General features: G+C 40.7%; 5 protein-coding genes across 5 annotated transcripts; all 5 read right to left on the reverse strand.

Annotated features, from left to right (window-relative positions):
- Positions 1–203: 203 nt before the first annotated feature.
- Positions 204–2,151, reverse strand: SJAG_03716 (hypothetical protein). The gene is made up of 3 exons (XM_002174815.2): positions 1,944–2,151; positions 1,824–1,879; positions 204–1,765 (listed from the first exon to the last, which is right to left on the reverse strand). The coding sequence occupies exons 1-3, from the start codon at positions 2,020–2,022 to the stop codon at positions 485–487; spliced, it is 1,416 nt and encodes a 471-aa protein (XP_002174851.1). The 5' UTR covers positions 2,023–2,151; the 3' UTR covers positions 204–484.
- A 230-nt stretch (positions 2,152–2,381) lies between these two features.
- SJAG_03717 (chaperone activator Sti1) lies at positions 2,382–4,461 on the reverse strand. Its single transcript, XM_002174816.2, has one exon. It carries the CDS (start codon positions 4,304–4,306, stop codon positions 2,558–2,560), a length of 1,749 nt encoding a protein of 582 aa, XP_002174852.1. The 5' UTR covers positions 4,307–4,461; the 3' UTR covers positions 2,382–2,557.
- Positions 4,395–7,111, reverse strand: SJAG_03718 (oxysterol binding protein). Its single transcript, XM_002174817.2, has 5 exons — positions 6,950–7,111; positions 6,793–6,842; positions 6,649–6,680; positions 6,528–6,605; positions 4,395–6,442 (listed from the first exon to the last, which is right to left on the reverse strand). Exons 1-5 carry the CDS (start codon positions 6,963–6,965, stop codon positions 5,197–5,199), a joined length of 1,422 nt encoding a protein of 473 aa, XP_002174853.2. The 5' UTR covers positions 6,966–7,111; the 3' UTR covers positions 4,395–5,196.
- Positions 7,112–9,630: 2,519 nt separating this feature from the next.
- SJAG_03719 (hypothetical protein) lies at positions 9,631–10,354 on the reverse strand. The gene is made up of 2 exons (XM_002174818.2): positions 9,903–10,354; positions 9,631–9,854 (listed from the first exon to the last, which is right to left on the reverse strand). Exons 1-2 carry the CDS (start codon positions 10,206–10,208, stop codon positions 9,843–9,845), a joined length of 318 nt encoding a protein of 105 aa, XP_002174854.1. The 5' UTR covers positions 10,209–10,354; the 3' UTR covers positions 9,631–9,842.
- SJAG_03720 (ATM checkpoint kinase) lies at positions 10,292–19,128 on the reverse strand. Its single transcript, XM_002174819.2, has 3 exons — positions 18,332–19,128; positions 10,946–18,280; positions 10,292–10,895 (listed from the first exon to the last, which is right to left on the reverse strand). The coding sequence occupies exons 1-3, from the start codon at positions 18,851–18,853 to the stop codon at positions 10,434–10,436; spliced, it is 8,319 nt and encodes a 2,772-aa protein (XP_002174855.1). The 5' UTR covers positions 18,854–19,128; the 3' UTR covers positions 10,292–10,433.
- Between the last annotated feature and the right edge of the window lie 145 nt (positions 19,129–19,273).

Genomic DNA, 19,273 nt, shown 5'->3' on the forward strand with positions numbered 1-19,273 from the left:
CAGGTCAGGCAGAAGAGGGGAGCGGAACATTGCGGTGAAAGAAAGCAAGTGTCAAGAAGAGCAGAACAGGGAGGGAAGAGGGGGACGAACAGGTGTACGGAGAGGAAGAGAGTAATAATAACAGTAATAACAGTAATAACAACTTACGAACTACATGTAATCGGCCACATGCTCGCTCAATTTAACAGGTTCACTTTTATTTTCGTAATCTATTTCGCCTTTCCCTATATTTTCATCATATTGCGGGTATTACAGAGATTATCAGAAGGGCAGACGGAGGGGTGGACGAGAGACGAACGCACGACGAATGGGTACACAGCAGTAGAGAGTTTGGAATGCGTGCAGATGAAGAATGGAGACGGGACTTAATAGTCTAAACACACAATTGAATACTGTGGAATCATGTCCCTCGAGACCGCTCTAGACAGGCTGCGTGCGAGAGAAACAGTCATATACATCTTTCCACAGCCCTCCTCTTCGCCCCTTACCAATGCAACTTATTCTCAGTAGCAAAATAAAACGGCGTTAAAACAAGCTGTCCACTCTCCCAAGATGTGAGCAAAAGTGCGCCCTTGAGAAACGAGCGGCAAAAGGAGAACTGAGCTGGGAATCCCAAGTTGGTGGAATCTCTCCAAGTAGGGCCCTTGACAAGACCAACAGGGTTGATAAATAAGCCGCGCTCACCATTGTCAACGGAGAAGACGGCAAGGTAGGGCGTTTTGTCGAAGGACACGACCAGGCGTTTCGATTTTGGATCAACGCACAGCTGCGAAACAGCACCGCCGTAGCCACGCGATTTGACAAACGGTGTGCAGATGGGTGTGGAACGAATATAGGTAGGCGGCATGTCGCTCAGTTGGTGAGAAGTCACGTTGAGTACTTGGATGCTCTCAACGTCTTTAACGGAGTACAGCAGTGTTTTTTCACCAGCAAGCCAGGCAACCGACTCGACGGTGTTGCTAGAATTAACGAACGCAGGGAACGACAGGCTTAAGCCGACGCCAAAGGTAGAACACGAGAAAAGAAGAATAAGTTTTCCGCAAACAACCGTCAGGATAGAGTGTTGAGGTCCGGAAAATCCAACGTAGTTGCAAGCGTATGCGCAGAGTCGGTAGCCAGGCTGCTTGAGCACTGTGTTGTACAACCAGACACCGCGGCGCGTTCCGATGATTAGATGAAAGCCATCTATCGTGCACGTCAAAGATGTGATTCCGCCCAGTAGCATGTCGCAGCCGTAGAAGTAGTCTATGCCGCTGCTCTCCAAAATAGAGACGGTAATATTCACACGCTTCGTTGCACCAGCTGACGAAGTTCGTTTCACGAAGGAGAGCTTCCACTCGAACAACCGGCCGGAAGACGTGCCAACGTACAGGTAATTTTGTTTGGTCAGATGCATAGCCGTCACAAATCCAGCATTAGGAGGCAGCTGCAGGCGTTGCTTAAGGAATGCAGAGCTAGCAACGTCGTAGAAAAGGATATTGTTTTGGCTAGACACCTCGGCAAAGATTACAATTGGTAACGACGTATGCCAAGCGAGAGCATTGATTTTGCTGAGAGGGAATTTTGGTTCGAGAGGAGGCAAATCCTGTCCAAAAATAACGTTGAGAGGCAACCGTAACGACATCAAGAAGACCTTAAGCCAGCCAGAGAGTCCTTGTTGTGTATACAGCTGAAATAACTGCTTTTTAGTGAAGGAAACTTCATTATGAACATTCGAAGACACGTCGACATTTTTCGAAAGGTCAATTGGAACGTATGTCCGTTTCTGTGAGTTCGTTAGCATGCAGCAAAATCATGTTCCGTTTCTTGCAATTCTGTCATACATCGTAATTTTGGATCAATCTTTGTGTAAACCGATTGTTTTGAGGATCTCCGTTCACTACACATAATTTGTTAGCGCTCTAGTGTCGTATTTCACAAAATGAAGCAAAAATGACACGTACAAAGCTCGCCTTTAATCTCGGCAATAGTGGCTTCTGAAGGAACAGAAAGGTTCTCAAAGGGTGTTGAACTCTTCTCCATGATCCAAACCACGTCTCGTTCAATCCTGTGAACGATTTCAGGAAGCTCTCAAAAACGAAATTGGTGTAGATGCTTCGTGACATGAACAGGCCGAGAATTAAAGTTATCTAAAAATAAGGTATCGGTAAGATAAGATGAGAGAGAGTGGAGAGTGGAGAGACCGGCTATACGGGTTCTGCAAAACCGTAGAGTAATAAAAGCGTAAACTCACTTGAATTGCTAGACCAGAGAACTCGGTTGCCATTCTAGTCCATTCGATATCTTCTGTCGATATCTTCTGTTCATAAATCTAAGCCCGTCACTACCGCACTCCCGTTTCCTCACTCCTCACAAGCCTAGAGCAACTTATTCATTAAATGACCTATTAGCAAACATGTTCTAATGAATCCTTATCCTAAGCTGTTTGCAGCCATTGTCATTACTTTTGTGTCGTAACATCTGCAATCGTCTATTCCAAGACACAGAGCTTAAAAACCAACAATGCTCAACCACAGAACACCAATGAAGCATTGTGCGAGCACAGCTACAGTTCCGTTTAACCCAAACGGATAACACCAGCAGCGATCAGCTTCTCAACCTTGCTCTTTACGCTAGGGTTCTTCATGTGTTCCATAAGAGCAGAGGGATTTTGGCGAGCTTGAGACAGGATAGTTTGCATAACAGGGTCTTGCAAGATGCTAACCAATTCTGGATCCTTTTGAATACGAGCCATAGTCTCCTCTTCAGTTTCATTTTGACGTTGAGCAGCCATAGCATTCATAACCATAGCCAACTGCTTTTCGATTTCACGAGCGTTCTTGCCAGTGTTGGGCTCCTTGCGATCAACCTCAGAGGCCTCATTGCAAGCATCAATACACTTGGTGTACTCCTTCAACATGAAAAGACCTTGGGCCTTGCGCAGGTACGCCTTGGCAAAGGTAGCATCGATACCAATTGCAGTGTTGCAGTCGCGAATAGCTTCGGCGGGGGCCATAACCTTAAGGTAAGCGGCAGCACGGTTGCTGAAGCCACGAGGATCATTGGGAGCACGCTTGGTGACCTCGGTGTACTCCTTGATAGCGCCAGCGAAATCACCAGCCTTGAACAACTCATTACCCTTTGCACGAGCTTGCTCCGCAAGCTCAGGGTTGACATAAGCCTCGCGGTCAGCCTTTTCCTTGGCCTTCTCAGTTTCCTTCAGCTTGGTGAGAATGTCGGGGCTGCGGTGCTCGGTCAAGGAACGCTGGAAGTATTCGATGGCGTTCGTAAAATCGCCTTGCTTTTGGTAAGCCGTACCCATGCGGCCAAGAGCCTTGGCAATAAGCTTGAAGTCAGCACGCGCCTCACGGCCCTCGTCAACGGCCATCTGGCAAGTCTTCAGACACTCGTCAAGTTCGTCAGCCTCGTAATAAGCAGCAGCCAAGTTGTTGAGGTAAGTAATGTCCTTAAACATTTCCCAGGCCTTCTTGTAGTGCTCAATGGCGACAGGGAAATCGCGCTTCTTGTAGTGCTCGTTACCCTTCAGCTTTTCTGCATCAGCGGCAGCCTTCTTCTCGGCCTTCTCGCGCTTCTCGTTGTCTTGCTCAGGCTCCGTAGATTCTTCCATGGAAACATCCTCGGTTTGAGCACCCGTCGAAGCAGGAGTAGGTTCGGGGGTAGCCGGCTTTGCGGGAGTAGACGATGCGTTCGATGCAGCCGCGGGGGCGGAGTTGCCAGTCTCCTTGGCCATTTGATCAATACCCATGAGCACACCAAAGAGCTTGACGACACGAGGATCATTCAGCTCTTGGAGCAGGGATTGTGGGTTCTGTTGAATCTTAGCCAACTTTTGCATGAATTCAGGGTCAGCCAAGAGAGCAGAGGTCTCCGGGTTAGCTGAGATCTTCTGAAGCAGTTCAGGATCATTCAACTTGCTCGACAGCTGAGCAAAGGGATCGAAGGAACTCGAGCTTCTCATGGAGTTCTCAACGCTTGCAAGACCGTTCTTCAATTGAGTGTTATCGGGGTCAATATCCAAACCCTTTTGGTAAGCTTGAGAGGCGGCCTGTAAATCGCCCAAACCGTGCAAAGCAGCACCCTTACGAGAGTATCCCTTGACCCAATCGGGTTTAATGCTCACACACTTCTCAGCGTCTTTGAGTGCGTCGTCATACTTTTTCAGAGAAGCATAACTAGCGGAGCGATTAGAGTACAAAACATGGTTGTTAGGATCAACGTTAATGGCCTGAGTAAAAAAATCAATGGCTGTTTCGAAATCCTTCTTGGCAAAAGCCGCGTTTCCCTGTGCTTTCAATTGATCTGCCATAACAGCGAAACTGTGTTCTTTTTAGTACGACAAAAATTCGCCGGATATTACTAAAAGTAAAGTTGTCAAAAACTTCAAAGTCTAACGTTAGGTCGTCAAGGAGAACCCGGTGAGGGCAGTCGCTGGTGTTTTATATACCAACAGCAGTAACTACCGAAGCTCATCGAATAATCCAGAATGATGGTGGAGCATAAACTTAAAACTCACCACCACGAAACGCAGCCTCAAGGTCAAATGAGAAAATCATAGAGTCACAATCAGTCGGCAGAAAACTTCGTTGAAGTGACTCTGGTCGTCCGAGGTAATATCCTGTATCAAAATGATAAAAGTAAAATCCTCAAAAGAAAAAAATTTAAAAAACAAACAAACAAACAAACAAAATCATTCATAGAATGAAACAAGAGCAACTCTCGTTAACAGCATTAAAACTTTCATCAATAAAAACGGATATTCACGAACTGAAAAAGTCTCGCTCATGAAACTTCACTTTGAAACACAGAGACCCAAGTCATGACTAGTCCCATCGAAAGCCATTCACAAGAAGAACAGGGAAAACAGCGACACCCGGAGCAGGACTAGTCCCGCTTTAGTTGAGCCATTGGGTCGTGAAACAGCATATTTGGGTGCTACGGAGGGTCCGCAGTATTCAAATTTGGAATCCAGAAGCATCAGAAATTAAAAAAAAAGTTGAGAGTAGAATTGCAGAGGACAGCGCCTCGTTCGGTAATTTAGTCATATACCCTTGTCCAAGGGTTTCGCTTATAAGCTTCAAGTAATACAGAACAATGCGGACAGTTAGATGCAATGTTATAAACAGTCTAGAGGTGTATGAAAACAAAACAATTCGGAGATAAATAAATCGCTCACCAAAAGCATCAATGCGAAACAACTTAACTGGAAAGGTGATCGTTCAATTGTGAGAGGATGTGAGCATCGGGCAACTGTGCATCGTGGTACTCGTCAAGTGAGATGTCACTCCGCATAGAAGCAAGCGTAGTTGAGCTGCGATTAAAGTGAGGCTGCATGGGACGCAGCGAATGATGATGATGAAGAGGAGCAGGAGGATTTGTAGGTTCAGGGACACGTTGTACCAAGTCAGCGTTCAATTGCGCGTGCATTTGGGCATGGTCAGCCTTGCTAAAAACTGGAATGAAATCGTCAACAAGAGCCAGTTTTTGCAAGTTTGAGATACCGTCTGGTATATTGAGTTTAATTTTGTACTCTTCTGGTCCAGTTTTCGTGAAATATTTTGGCTGCCAAACTTCATGTTTGGCCTCACGGGCTTTCACTTCTTTACGTTGACGGTCTTCAATGGCCGTTTTGTGCAAGGTTGCCTTCGACTGGTCGCGCGCCTTAATGGCCTCGCAGGTATCAAACCAAAGCCGGCGGGACTCGCGTTCTCCTTGCTCGTCAAGGGGCCGGGTACTAATGGCTGCGACTACCAGATCATTGATATCTAAAAATGGCGTAACTTCCTGCGTCTTGACGTTCTCAAGAAACATTTGCGAATCCCATTTTCCAGACAATTGGTAGAGCACTTCACCGGTGCTCTCCCGCTTCACCTTTCCAAAGATAGAATTATAAGTGCCACTTATAAAACCCTTCACCTTAAATTCGATATTGGCAATGAGATCGTTTTTTGGACAGCGAACAATGACATGGTCGCCGAGTTCAATTCTCAGCTTACCAAACAGAATGCCACGCGCATACATGTTAGGTTGTGTGAGGAAGTAATCTTCTTGAATGTCTTGCAGTTGAAGACTGGCAACGCCTTCCATGATACTGGCCGCCGAGTTCCCCAAGAATTTCGATCTTGGTTTCAGCACGCCATCAATGCGAACATGGTACTCGGGACACATGTAGAAGTACGCGCTGACGGGCGGATGGTGAGAAACTTGTTCCGACACATACACGGCTGTGCCTTTCAGCTTCTGCAGTGTAACGTCGGGGCTGTTGTGGTATGGAAATTTCCAAAAACCGGTAAACGTTTCGCCCAAAATGGGGTTCAAAGGCTTCTTCACGCCTCGTGGGCGAATGTGCCATCCGGAAAGGTAGAAACGAACAACATTGAGGAAACGACGCGTTGGGTCCGGCTCAGAGGACAGAGGAAAACAAAGCCCAGGATGAGACATAAAGCTGATAGATGTGTAAGTACATCGAATTCTCATATGAAGGACGCATTGCTCGTGTGAAAACGAACAAAGCACCAGCTAAAACTCACTTTGTAATGCGTTCAAGCATTGAACGCGGCTCCAGAACAAACGTAGGTAGTGTCACGCGTGAAAGATCCATATTTGGCCTGTAATTAATCAGCAACTACAAGTCGTGTTTCCAAACCGTACCTCAGCTGGGAGACAAGACCAAGAATGATGTTCTAAAGGCAGATGTTAGCTCCCCATTGCGCTTAGACGGCATCTAGGCGTGTTGAGTCGCGAGTAGTCCAATGTATGGCTCCCTCAACGATCCCTACAACGTGTTCCGCGTACCTTGTTACTATCGTCAATTTCCTCCGAGTCATTATCAATTTTTGCTTTGTCTACGGATTGTTAGCAGCAAGTCTCAGCAAACGAGAACCCAAAAGGTCTCCTAAGGCCTCCTAAGGCCTCCAGAGGCTCGGGTAAGTTGATAAAAAACGCTACGTACGCGGCATTCTGAACATGGAATTTAGATATAAACAATTATCCTGGATAATTAAGACGTTTCAGAGCTCGTAAAGCTGTATTTCTGTACAAATGCTTGGATTTTTAGCCTGTCAACACCAGTTGCAGTGCTGTGGGAAAGGGAAGACATGCTCTGCACACGAGGCTCCTGTTATGGTTATGGCACTACGTCATTGATGACGCCATGCAGCTTGGGGTCTAAGCTTCACAAAGCGACTACAACACGCGTCCCGCCAAACCTTATAGGGCAAAAACTCGCGCTTAGCGACTGATCAGGTCCGGGGACTGGTCCAGTTGGGCTGAGTGGCATAAACTAGTCAATATCAGTAATGCGTAACAGTATTGTATTTCATAACGATATGGACGTCAGAAAATGCGGGCTTTGTGTTGCAGGGCGTAGATGAGAGACAGTTGGCTGATACGATGGCGACGATGATGTTTTAGAGGTAGAATTGAAACGGAGAAAACACAAGGCTTTGTGTTCTGTTTGATTTCTCGTTGTCGCGAGCTTGAATACATCGCAATTAGAATTGCACAAGTGAAAGGGAAGGCGGTTTGAAATTCTGTATGTCTTGATTGATCATTGTTAAACGCTAAGAAGTAAAACATCCTCGTGCAAGTATAAATCTGTAACAATTGAAATCTAATAACAACTCTATGTGTTATGTCTAGCCGAATTCTTAAACGAAAAACCAATAATCATATCCAAAAAAGCCGTGCAACTCAGCACTATACATTTTGCAAATTGTCTGTCCATAAAACCCCGTTCTTACACCATTCTACAGCTGAAAGCGACAACGATGAGCCTCAATTAGTTGTAGGACTAATTTATCCAAATCCTCTATAACAATGGAACCGAAGCGTTCTTCAATTGCACGTGTTTTTTATGCAGTCTATGACTATGCGTCTTTGCAGAACGAGAGAATTTACAATAGCATTTCTTCCAATTAGGAATTAAGAATTGTGTATCATATTATCTCTGAATTTGAAATAAAAAGCCCTACAAATTACATATGTTTCCACCGCTGAGCAATGATTGTCTTTCTTTTTGAAACAGGACAATTCGCTTAAACCAACCTTAAATCCCGTCTATCTATATTCACGCATTCTGTGTTAAGAAGTAACGTGAAAATCGGGATTGGAATTCTTTAGAAGCACTGGTCGAGATCGATCGTAATTAATGGTTTGTAGACCTATCGTGCTTAAATTATTAAATCGGTGCTAATACGAACCTCTAACGTGACACTGTTTACGGCTAATAGCTACAATAAAAGAAAAACAATACCGAGAACTGCGAAGCATTCAAAGAGCACATCTTGGAAAATTGACAAAACATCCTTGCGATAACTTGGCGGCAATGCAATTTTGGACGATACAGCAAACGAACGGAAAAAGTTATCACAGTTACTAAGACTTAGTATCTACATAGTTTATAGTCTTGTTTCAATTGGTTACAAGCAGTACATTGGTTATCTAAATGAGTAGTAGTAATCCAGACCAGTAGTTCAATAAGTTGCTGCCGATGTCTAATCGCCGTAATGCTATGTTGTTTTCGTTAAATAAACGCCCTAAATAGAGAAGCGAGAAAAAGGATAGTTATTACTGTATTATAGCATACTAATACAGGGAGTTTAATTGCCAAAACAGGTTGGGATTCATAGTCCTAATATTAAACTCATGATTAATTGGCGCGCTGAGCGAAATAAGAGGACATCAGTTCATTGGTTGCTCGAAGATGCCAAAAATACGCGAGCTTTGATTTGTCGCTCTAAACTTGAGTAACATTCATGTGAGTTTAAAAGTTCATCCTTAGTGATACGACTATTAAACTATTTAGGCTGTGGTGCCGATTCATTTGTAGCAAATTGTACTAATTTGAAGGTGCACAAAGACATTTTTTGACGCAAGCTGTATTTTCATTAAGAAAGAAAGTGACAGGAGCACGAACGTCACGCAAAACAGCCTCTGCAGGACACACTGCCGGAACGGCATTAGTACCTCATCAATTAGCTATTAGGGTTTTAATAAATACTAAGAATAAATCTCATTGGTTTCACTAAGTTTGGATGTCGATCCGATACTATACAAACATTCCTCTATGCATACAATTGCAATAGTCTGCAGTCATGTAAAGAAAGTTTAGGCTGTTCGGATCAATAAGCGAAGTTTAATGAGATTGAATATACTAAAATAGTGTCAGTGTTCAGATAGCTGTTCATTACTTGTATAATGAAAATGGCATGTATGCTCTCTCTGTTTCTGTTCTTTTAATAATGATCTGAAATTAATGAGACGGTACAGAAAACTTAAATACCATAGCGTCACAAATAATTATGGTACGAGCATCAGAATATGCTAGGGTCTTATCGCATGAAACTATGTATATTAGAGACACTTTGCTAAGCTGTAACCCAGAGACTATATATTATCACTTTTAATACTATTCGTAACACAATCCAATATCTTTCCTACTGAAGCACTCAAAATGAATGTCTTCCTTTATTCATCAAACACATTTCACCCGACGAAACAAAGTACGCACATGAACTTAATTTTGCTTTTCAAACAGCAATTGCTGCAAAGTTTCTTTCAGTCATAGTCGCTATTAATTCTTTAATCCTGCAGTGCATCCAAAAACACTAGCTATCACACAGACCTACATTACCACTGGCTGTAATCACATTTCAACAAATCACCAAAATCAAAATTAATGCCAAACAAAAAACTGAAAGTAATATAATTCCCCCAAAATATTCAAAACTAAAAAGGTACAGGCACATGAACGGGCAATTTTGAAGAGCAGAATTGAAAAACAAAAAATTCTATCACTGTGCAAGCATAGCCAAAAACAGTTGCTCAATAGATTGCAACATCAATTACTCCGCAACCTATTAATCGTATTAGTAACCATAATGGGTCAAAACAAGAGCACATACCTTACGAGCTTTAATCTTTTCACGGTGTTTCAAAGCCTTCTGAATTTTTGTTTCAAGTCTTTCTTCTCTAGCCTCAGCTTGCATAGCTTGCTTCAGCTTGGTCTTATTCTTCTTCTTTGAAGATTGTTTTTTAATCGCCTTACTCTGAGTGTTCGTAGTATTGTATCGAGCAGCAACACTTGCCAACTCTTTCGCAACGCGAACATCAGTAGAATCGTTTGATTCCTTTGCAGGGACGTCCTGTTGCAGCTCCGGTTCAACAGCACGCCTTGCGTTTCTACTTCTTAAAGATTGTTTTTTCGCCATCGTTTGCAGTTGGTTCTTGGTAAAAAGTACAAGGACAAAAAATTGATGTCGGTCAAGAATCGACTGCATCCGAATGAGGAAGCCGTTCGTATAAACTTGTTATAGCGGTAAATTTGAACATTTGCAGAGATCTTCTTTATTTTATTTATCGTGTATGTGTTGCTCTGATTTCTAGAATATATACTTTTACAAAATTTAATACTAAATCATATTAAAACTTAACCTTCATTGAAATGCAGACCAGCCACAAAACATCAAGGCTAATTTAGATGGATCTCTTGCTTCGTTGATCAATTCATTGACATGTGCCTCTTCAGAAAGCACTGATGATAGCTTTTGACGAACTTTCAGCAATGCCCGTTCAGCTTCTACACCGTGCGTTCCAAAGGCAGAGGTCCTTTTGCCCGATTTCCCTGCTCCGTTGTCTTCTTTTTCTTTAATGTCTCTGGTTGACATTAATTTAATTTTCTTTTGTCGAGTTAATGGCGACAAAAGCCATGAAAACAGAGGGTCATAACGCAACACTCCAAGTATTGCCAACGCAGAATCTGCTTCCTTCCGTAAAACCTCAAGTGTTAGCTGCATGCATTTTCGAAAGACACCCTCAATATTAGTAACACCCATTCCGTCGACAATATCCCGAGTCAACCTGAAAGGCACAATTTCCGGTATTGGCAGCTTTTTCCCCTATTACTCATGTTAGCATTTATGCTTATAGAAAAAAATGTAACTCTTACTTGCTCGAAGGCAATCCCCAAGTCAATGTGGATAGCTTCCCCAGTACTTATATCAAGCAATATATTATGTCCATGTCGATCACCAAGGCCTAAAACGTATCCTAATACGGAAGAAACTGCTGTGCTTCTTGAGTACCGAGTTTGATTTCTGAACCAAATTTTTGGTTCTATAAAATTCTCGAAGAAGAAATAACGCAATACAGGATGATAGTGTCTACAAACCATATCGAATACCTTTCTCCGCGTTTCATTGTCCTCCGTTTGTTTTTCAGAAATTAATTTACGACACTTCGAAACTGTCCAGTCATCGGAATAATACTGTTGATGCGCCGGCTCGAGGTAAACAGCAAGGGGAATGGTATTCGAAACCCACTCAATTATACCCGTTTTTGGCGCTAAAGGTATGACTTTATAAGTGCGCATTTGAAGATTCCGGATTCTTGTAGCTCTGTGCCGCTTCATAAGGCCGTTAATTTGACCAAAAACCTGCTCCATAACTGCATCTTGGCGTAAGTCATCATTTCCTCCTTTTACAAGTTGTTTCAATGTTAGTCCATCCGAAACCCGAAAAGTTAAGACTTTAGGAGCATTAATACCACTGGCAATATCAATAACTGGCTCAAATGATTCCACTACAGGGATAGCTGAGTAGTCACCATCTATACTAACGGGAATTTTGGAGGTTACTGATGCAACTTTCCAGGATGGTATATCATTTAAGAATACATCCTTCACCGGTGCGTGGGCTAATGGGATTTTTGATTTCGTTAGTCGCGGCGACCAACTGGCAAGTTTGACATAAGCGTCATAACAACGAAGTAATTTTTGAACAAGTTGTTTGTTTTGACCTTCCTGTTCCAGTTTGGCAATTAATTTTGAAACAACCGCCTCACGTTCACTGTGCGAAGTTTGTTGTCCGCGATTCGTCGTTATTGCCAAAGCATACAAGACATGTAATACATGATACGGATGTTGTCCGGCTACCTTCTCACACAACATTTGAAGGGATTTTTGAAACATGCTTTCTGATTTCTCAATTCGTGCCGCCAGCTGATAGTAAACACAAATAAACTTTTGAAGCGGAAATGAATTTAAAAGGAAATACAGCTCTTCATTCAAAGCCACCGACTCTGTTTGTGAAAACCAAAGCGTACAAAAACGAGCAAGAATTGTCTCACTTTCTTCTCCAAGTGATAAAGCCTTCAAATAGTTTACTGTACTCTTCTTTAACAGTAACTTCTGATGAGAAAGCAAATTCTCATATTCCTTTTTGTCATTCGTATAAGCTGCAATTTCTTTTTGTAAATGACGTCGAAGCACTTCATAAGCATTTGAACGCACCGAAGTTTGTTTAGCTTCCTCAGATATGCTCTGTATATCACTATGCTTTTGAGACAGAATAGCCTCCATCTGTCTCAAATTCTCATCTATTTCTGAATTTTCTGCTTGTAAATCGCAGAATTTCGCATAAGTGATAAATACTTCCGCCTTTTCAATTGCAGAAGCACCGTCAACAGTTGATATAGACTTTTCGAAATAATGTTTCAGTATTGTTGATGTTTTTTCTGATCTCGTTTCCGAGAGCCATCGACCTAATACAGAAAACATTACGGAGCTGTTTTTGCATAATGACTGACTTGTGCTTAGCTTTCCTCTTAACATTTTTATAGCTTGAAGTTTTTCCCCCTTTTCCCATAGAACCTGCGAAGTGCGAAATACTATTTGAAGACTGAGTGCTTCATCACTAAGTGAGTATTTTCTGTAAAGCGAATTACACTCAATGATAGAAGATAAAGCCAGCTGGTAAGCTCCCAAGGCCATGTATTGCTGCGTTATGTTCAGTAATGCGTTCAGGTGATTTTTTGATAGATTGCATTTATCCACTTGAGGTGTTGGATTGCAAGAAGACAATATGTTAAGCACAACACGTTGACAGGAAAAAACTGGTTCTGCAATCTCCAATATGTCAAGTTCCTGACAGGATATATCGGTGTGATTTTCGCGAATAATTCTTGATGGTTGCTGATTATTGACCAGGACTTGCTCAATTTCCGATAATTGTGCAAAGAAAACCAACTTTTTTTCTGACATGTTACAACTGATTTTGGGAGGAACGATGAGTTTTGTGGTCGAAATCTGCTTTCGTAAGTGAAGTTTTTGGAAACAAGAGAATAAAAGTGCATCTGGCGTACAAAGCTCACTACTTGCAGGAAGATCCCATCTTTGCATTCTCCAAAAAGAAGAATAAAATTCAGACGAATTGTCGTTTAGCAATTGGTCTTTGTGAAGTCCTTCAAGAAAATAATTGTTAAGGAAAGAAAAACCCATGAAGTGAAGACCTTCAGCCATAAGTGATTGCAGTTTATTTGTTTCTGCTAAACAACTAAGAGCCAGCGAATCCGCTAACGAGACAACATTCTGTAGATTTTTCTCTCGCAAGTTGCTTTCGAGGATATTTGTAAATCCGACTTCTCTTTCAACACCGTAATAAACATCGGGGTCAGGTAAATGGTTAACGAATTTCAGTAACTCAGACTTAAACAAATGCGGATTGGGTGATGACTTGGAATGAGCTGTGCTTAAATATAGAAATCCTTCTTCCAACCTTCCTAACTCAAAGGCTGCCTGCGACGCCGAAAAGAAGTCAAGGTCAAGCCAGAGATTTCGAAAGAATGGTCTTCTTTCTACGATACGATTGTTCATACGTAGATAAGAAACAACATCTAAAACAGTTTCTCGTTCTGATCCTCGACTAGTTGCAAGTGCTTCGTTAAATAATTCTTCAAGAGCAGTACGAACTTCGTTGTCATTTCCGTGATATTCTTCGTAAAGAAGGGCCAGATGACAAACGTATTTTAACAGATGATTGGCCAAATTTTTAAAAGAGTGTAGAAGATCTCTCATTGCATTAACAAACGCGACATCCTCTATCTTTTTCAGAATGGTTTCATAAATCAACTTCAACCAGTTCGCAAACATGGATCTATCATCATAACCGGCATCAAATGAGAGGTATAAATCAGTAGTGTCCTTTGAGCACAAACAAGAGTATGTGTCAGAATCAAGTATCTTTATGTATAACTTATCTGGATCACTTGCTATAGTGCGACGAATTATATTTTCAAGTTGCAGCGTTTGCACAGGGTCAAATGTGTTCTTTTGGGTCAAAATATAATGAACAATTAAGTACTGGATTTGTTGCCTTTTTTCCAAAAACGATTCGTCAATCGTTGCGAGTTTATGACATTTATCATGTTCTTTGGGTAAGTGACCATTAACGCGAAGTTCATACAGAAAAGACTGCCCTAGCGTTTTCGAGAAAAAAGAGCGAATAGAGGAATCAATGAAGTCAATTTCACCGAATTTTCTGTTAAAGGAAAAACTCTTCTCCAATGTAACAAAAATATTAGAATAAGGACAACGATGGAGAAATCCCCATACGCTTTCAGGAAGACCGGGCCACTCAATGATATTTTCGATAAGTGTTGGGCTAGAAATTAAATACCGGATTGCTGACTCCCAAACCTCAATCGTCGTCTGTTGTTGGATGCAGTTATAGTAATAACATTTTATGAAAATCGCAACCGAACAGGGAAATATGGAAGTATATTCGTTCTCAACTTTTCCACTGAACCAAAGTAATAGTTTCTTTGAACAATCTTTCCATTTTTCCTCATTCTCAATCGTCAGTGTTTTAAAAAGCAGCATAAGAAAGCAAACGGAAAACTCGATTTCCTTTGTAATAATGTCACTCACATTACTTAAAATAAATCGAATACAGCCAAGAACTAAGTGCTTTAAACCGGGTTCATCGTAAAGTTTTAAGAGCAGTATCAATGTAGATTTACAAAAGTAAAGATTCTCATATGCCCATTTACATTGCGATAAAACGACACATAACTGCAAAGCACAAGAAAATGCTGCATCTTCGTCAAATGTGTTAGCGACTTTTGCAGTCACCTTGTTCACCAAAAGATAAAGAGTGGGCATGCGATTGTCGTGTTTCAGCTCAAGAACAGAGAGCTGTTGATTAACAAAACTAAGAAGAAACGTTGCCTCTGATCTTTCCGTAGCAGACTCCTCGTTTTCAAATTTATCAAGGAAACAAAGAATTTGTGTTAACCCAATTGACGCAACAGGTTCACACAATAAGTCAGCACGCCGTCCAATAATCAATGATAGTTTCGTTAATGCATAATCCAACACTGTTATGAATTCATTCGGAGACGAATATTGAATTTCTAAATCAGTGCCGTCCAAAACACAACTGTTGATAGACTGCTCTAAATTCAATATTGGTTTGAGGGTATAGTAAACATCATCGCTTTCAATCTGTACCCGTTTACAATTAAGAATAAACAGGGACCTTTCGTTCTTTTTTAAAAGCGTTAATGCTAAGGAAGGTAGATTGTCTTTTATGAACGAAATGGCATCAGCGTATAGTGTTTTATAAGGAAACGAGAAGAAGTCGTCTGGTACCGAATTTAGATCATAGGTAATGAACAAATCAATAAGCGAAGACATATAAAAGTTGAAACACTTTAAGATGCTTCTATTTTCTTTCATCAAAGAACGAAAAAATGACAAAACAAAGGACCGTAATTCTATGGATTGTCCACACCGTAATAGGAGATACAGTGCCTCCACTTTGTATTTGTGACAATGAGAGAATATGTTTGCAAACAGAAATACATGAACCAATGTAAGAGATTGTTCTTTTAAACTTAGATAGTACTCAATAATCTCAGTCTTGAAACCAGAATTGATAGGTGAGTCAGATGGAAGAGTTGCTGGAATTTGTGAACACACCGAAGCAGCAAGGAAGCTTACATGAAGCTCAGTATTAAACATAACTTTAATTGCGATAAATATTTGTTCCGGAATAAAAGCGGCATTTCGTAAACGCAAACAGTCAGCAGTAAATTCCAAGAACACTTGCCTAAAATTACAGGACGCGTATCGATTTACAATACAAACTTTATAAACAAACTGGTATATTTTGGTTAGCAATCCTTTACCGCGCTCATCAAGTGCAGATATAAACGGAAGTGTTTCCTCTAATATACACAGAAATGTTGTAAGATAAATTTCGTCGCGTTCGTATTTGTACTTTGTCAGAATCGTTTGAGCATAGTATACTATAAGATCAGCATAGAGTGCTGCTGATTCACGGGCCAGACTAGACACCAATTGGGAGATGTATTTCGAATGTGAGAAGTATTGCTCGACCGGTAACATTTGCAAGAACGATTTTAAATCTTGTTCGGAGCAGATCGACGCCTTAACGAACAATTTTTGAAGGCCCAAAAAAACTTTATCAAGCGTGTGCATTTGAAGAATGTCAGGCTTTGCCAGATCCTTAGTCTTCCAAGGGTTACTGGCATCCGTCATTGAAAACTCATCAATTGCAGCCGATTCATCCTGCACTTTTAAAATGTAGCTGTCCCAGTAAGCAGAGAAAATACTTTTCAAATAAGCACAGACTAATGTACCAATAGCTGCATTCTTTTCGCTCAATGCGTTCAAAGTGTTAACTTTTTCACCGTTTCGTTTAGTGATCTCGCACGAAGCAAAATTGAATGCTATGGGAAGCACCTGTGAAACGTATTCTGTGTAATTACTTAGAAGCGATTGCAACCGTTCGGTAATCTTTTTTAGCTCTGAAGTAAGCCGATTTAAAAATGAGTCGTTATCGGCCAGTCCCAGAATGCATAACAAAAAGTAGATGTGGTTTAACTGCTTGAATTGAATTTTTCGAAGACGTAATTCCTTGTTAGCAAAGAAAGAATCTTCAACTTGTTCAAGAAAACGGAAAAGTTCACAGACTAACTTCACTAACAAATCAGTCGGAAAACACAATCTGTAGTCAACATTAGTTGACTCTTTTGTAAAACTCTTTTTCTGTTCATGATACTGTTTAAATTTAAAATCCGTATATACAAATGTGCGTAATTCATAGAGAATGTTTAGATCAGACTCAGTTGATGTATGAGCTTCCTTACAGATTATTGAGCAATTGAAGTTATACATTTCCGAAAAGAGTTCCAGCATCATTTTGAAGATACTCACATCGTCGACAAACAAGAAATTCTCTTGCTTAATAATTAAATCAAGTAACGTTGAGCGAAGCCATTTACTAAACAACACCTCAAAGTCCAGAACATTTATGTAGTTGTTTTCGGCGAGTATAGCATATAAACATTTCCAATAATAGATAGTTTCAGTCACAGGAATTAAAGGTGTTGTCTTTATGAAAGATAACTGTTCTTTGACATAGGGTATCAAAGAAGGAAATGGAAGAAGAGCATTTGTAAATGAGTAGCCTAATATGTAACAAGCCAAGTAGCGTACGTTAGGGTGAGAAATAAAAGAAGTGGATATACTCAGTACTTGCTTTTTCTCATCAGTTTGTAAATACTGGAAGTAGTGCTGATTATGTAAAATAGCGCTTGTCAAAAATAATGACCAATATCCAAACGAACCTTCTCCATCGCATAATCGTTTCGATATTAACAAGGATTTATGAATGACATCCGACGTCAAATGAGTAGAGAAGAGACAGACGAATGATACCAACTGAAGATTAATTAGATTGTTTGATGACCCGTTATCGTGGCATGCGCCAATCAGCTCTTCAAAATTAACTGATACTTTTGTTCGTTTTCGTGTTGGGCTTTCATCAAGTAATTGGCTTCTAAACACCGTATCATGCTGTATACAAATATGTGCGAGGAAGAAATAATACAAGTAATGCACCAGAGAGAAAGATCGTTTAATGGTATAAAAAATGACGTCCTGGGGTCTGTAGAGTGTCTCAATAGCGACTGAGTCCACAACTTGATATAAAAAACAATGCATCGGTAAGGGTCCCAAACGGCCATTTAACTGATTACGAAGTTCGTTGAAAAGCATGGTACAAAGCTCTTCTCCTGACGCCCCGAGTTTTTGCCAAAAACTTGGTCTCGACCATATCGGAAACGACAAGGCCAAAGAGGGAATGAGCTTATCTTGAAGATTCAGTCGTTTTGGACTTTGTAAACGAACGAACAATTTCATGCACATTTGTACATATTTAACCGTTGTCTCAGAAAAACCTGTTGTAGTTACAGAGTACCTTATGATTACATGTAGAATATCCAAGGCATATATATGCCCATTGGTCATAGATGGATATGACTTGAAGAAAAAGGATAAGAGGTTGTGAAGACGATCCCGTACTAACACAATTGGTGCGGCAAACCAACTGAGAAGTTTCTTCAAAAGGACAATAAATTCAAAAGTTTCTTGCCTGAGACGTAAACGTGAAGAGTCCTCAGAATTCAATTCTTCGGAAAACTAAGATTGTGTTAGTAATAAGCAAAAGAATACAGATACGTGTTTACTTACAAATGTATTCCTTGGTTGATCTTCATTGATTAATTCTTCCACAATGTCGCAACTAGTAATAACTAGATTTTCCCAAACAGGAAACGTCAAATGCTGAATGTGTGGCTTAAAAGAAACTAATGTTTGAAGACATTTCGCAACGTCAAGAGTGACATCCACGCATAGTGCACCTGAAGAATAGTAGCATAATTGTTTCAAGGCAGGAATGAGATACAAGACTTCGTGTTCTTCTAAATTTAGTAAACATGCCTCAATAACAAAACGGAGACACGATGTTGTCCTTTGGAGACGTTCAGAAATAAGTTCCGAATTTTTTAATTTCTTCTTTAAAGCGTGTTGTAGTGCTTCTTTTTCGAAATGACAAGCATGAATTAAGGCATCAAAAAGCGACTTGTACCCTTCAAAGTTAAGCTTTTCTTTTCTCAGAAAGGATCCTAAATCCCTCAACTCGCTTAAAGCATCTGTTCTGGGTTTACTTTTTGAAGAATAAAGTTTGTTCGTAATTTCCTGAATGGAAACCATCTTCAAAAACCAACAATTTGCAATCCTTGTAACGTTGACTCATTTACTGAGCTCTTAAAGATACATATTCTGAAGTTTTAAGATGCTAAATTAATAAATACAATTGAATTTGATGTGGTAGCCAGAAGGACTTAGAGTAATCGTTACGCTTGCTCAAGACACGATCAACAAAGCTGCAAATAGAGCAGAACAAAGCAAAATAACGATCAAATGACGGGACCACGTCTACGAAAAGGCATCTCTAATAAATTGGACGGATTGTTTATGATAAAGAAAAAAAATGAAAATGTATTTCCGAGCGTCGGCCTCCAGATATATTCATCATATACGAGAGGTGTATTAACACTTTTATATAGCATAACTAGTTACAGTTATAATTACTCGGCAAACCGATTGAAGCATCAAGAAATTGAAACGTCA

Source organism: Schizosaccharomyces japonicus (assembly GCF_000149845.2).
Source record: "Schizosaccharomyces japonicus yFS275 unplaced genomic scaffold supercont5.2, whole genome shotgun sequence".
In the NCBI taxonomy this organism is placed as follows: domain Eukaryota; kingdom Fungi; phylum Ascomycota; class Schizosaccharomycetes; order Schizosaccharomycetales; family Schizosaccharomycetaceae; genus Schizosaccharomyces; species Schizosaccharomyces japonicus.

Excerpts from the sequence above, each read along its gene's own strand:
- SJAG_03716 (XM_002174815.2), bottom strand. The coding sequence starts at position 2,022 with ATGGAGAAGAGTTCAACACCCTTTGAGAACCTTTCTGTTCCTTCAGAA. Across the intron at positions 1,880-1,943 it reads CGAGATTAAAGGCGAGCTTT|TGAACGGAGATCCTCAAAAC; the intron begins GTACGTGTCATT and ends AATTATGTGTAG. Across the intron at positions 1,766-1,823 it reads GATTGATCCAAAATTACGAT|AAACGGACATACGTTCCAAT; the intron begins GTATGACAGAAT and ends ACGAACTCACAG.
- SJAG_03717 (XM_002174816.2), bottom strand. The coding sequence starts at position 4,306 with ATGGCAGATCAATTGAAAGCACAGGGAAACGCGGCTTTTGCCAAGAAG.
- SJAG_03718 (XM_002174817.2), bottom strand. Across the intron at positions 6,681-6,792 it reads AAATTGACGATAGTAACAAG|AACATCATTCTTGGTCTTGT; the intron begins GTACGCGGAACA and ends ATCTGCCTTTAG. Across the intron at positions 6,606-6,648 it reads GGTCTTGTCTCCCAGCTGAG|GCCAAATATGGATCTTTCAC; the intron begins GTACGGTTTGGA and ends GATTAATTACAG.
- SJAG_03719 (XM_002174818.2), bottom strand. The coding sequence starts at position 10,208 with ATGGCGAAAAAACAATCTTTAAGAAGTAGAAACGCAAGGCGTGCTGTT.
- SJAG_03720 (XM_002174819.2), bottom strand. The coding sequence starts at position 18,853 with ATGGTTTCCATTCAGGAAATTACGAACAAACTTTATTCTTCAAAAAGT. Across the intron at positions 18,281-18,331 it reads ATCAACCAAGGAATACATTT|TTTTCCGAAGAATTGAATTC; the intron begins GTAAGTAAACAC and ends ACACAATCTTAG. Across the intron at positions 10,896-10,945 it reads TGGGGATTGCCTTCGAGCAA|GGGAAAAAGCTGCCAATACC; the intron begins GTAAGAGTTACA and ends CATGAGTAATAG.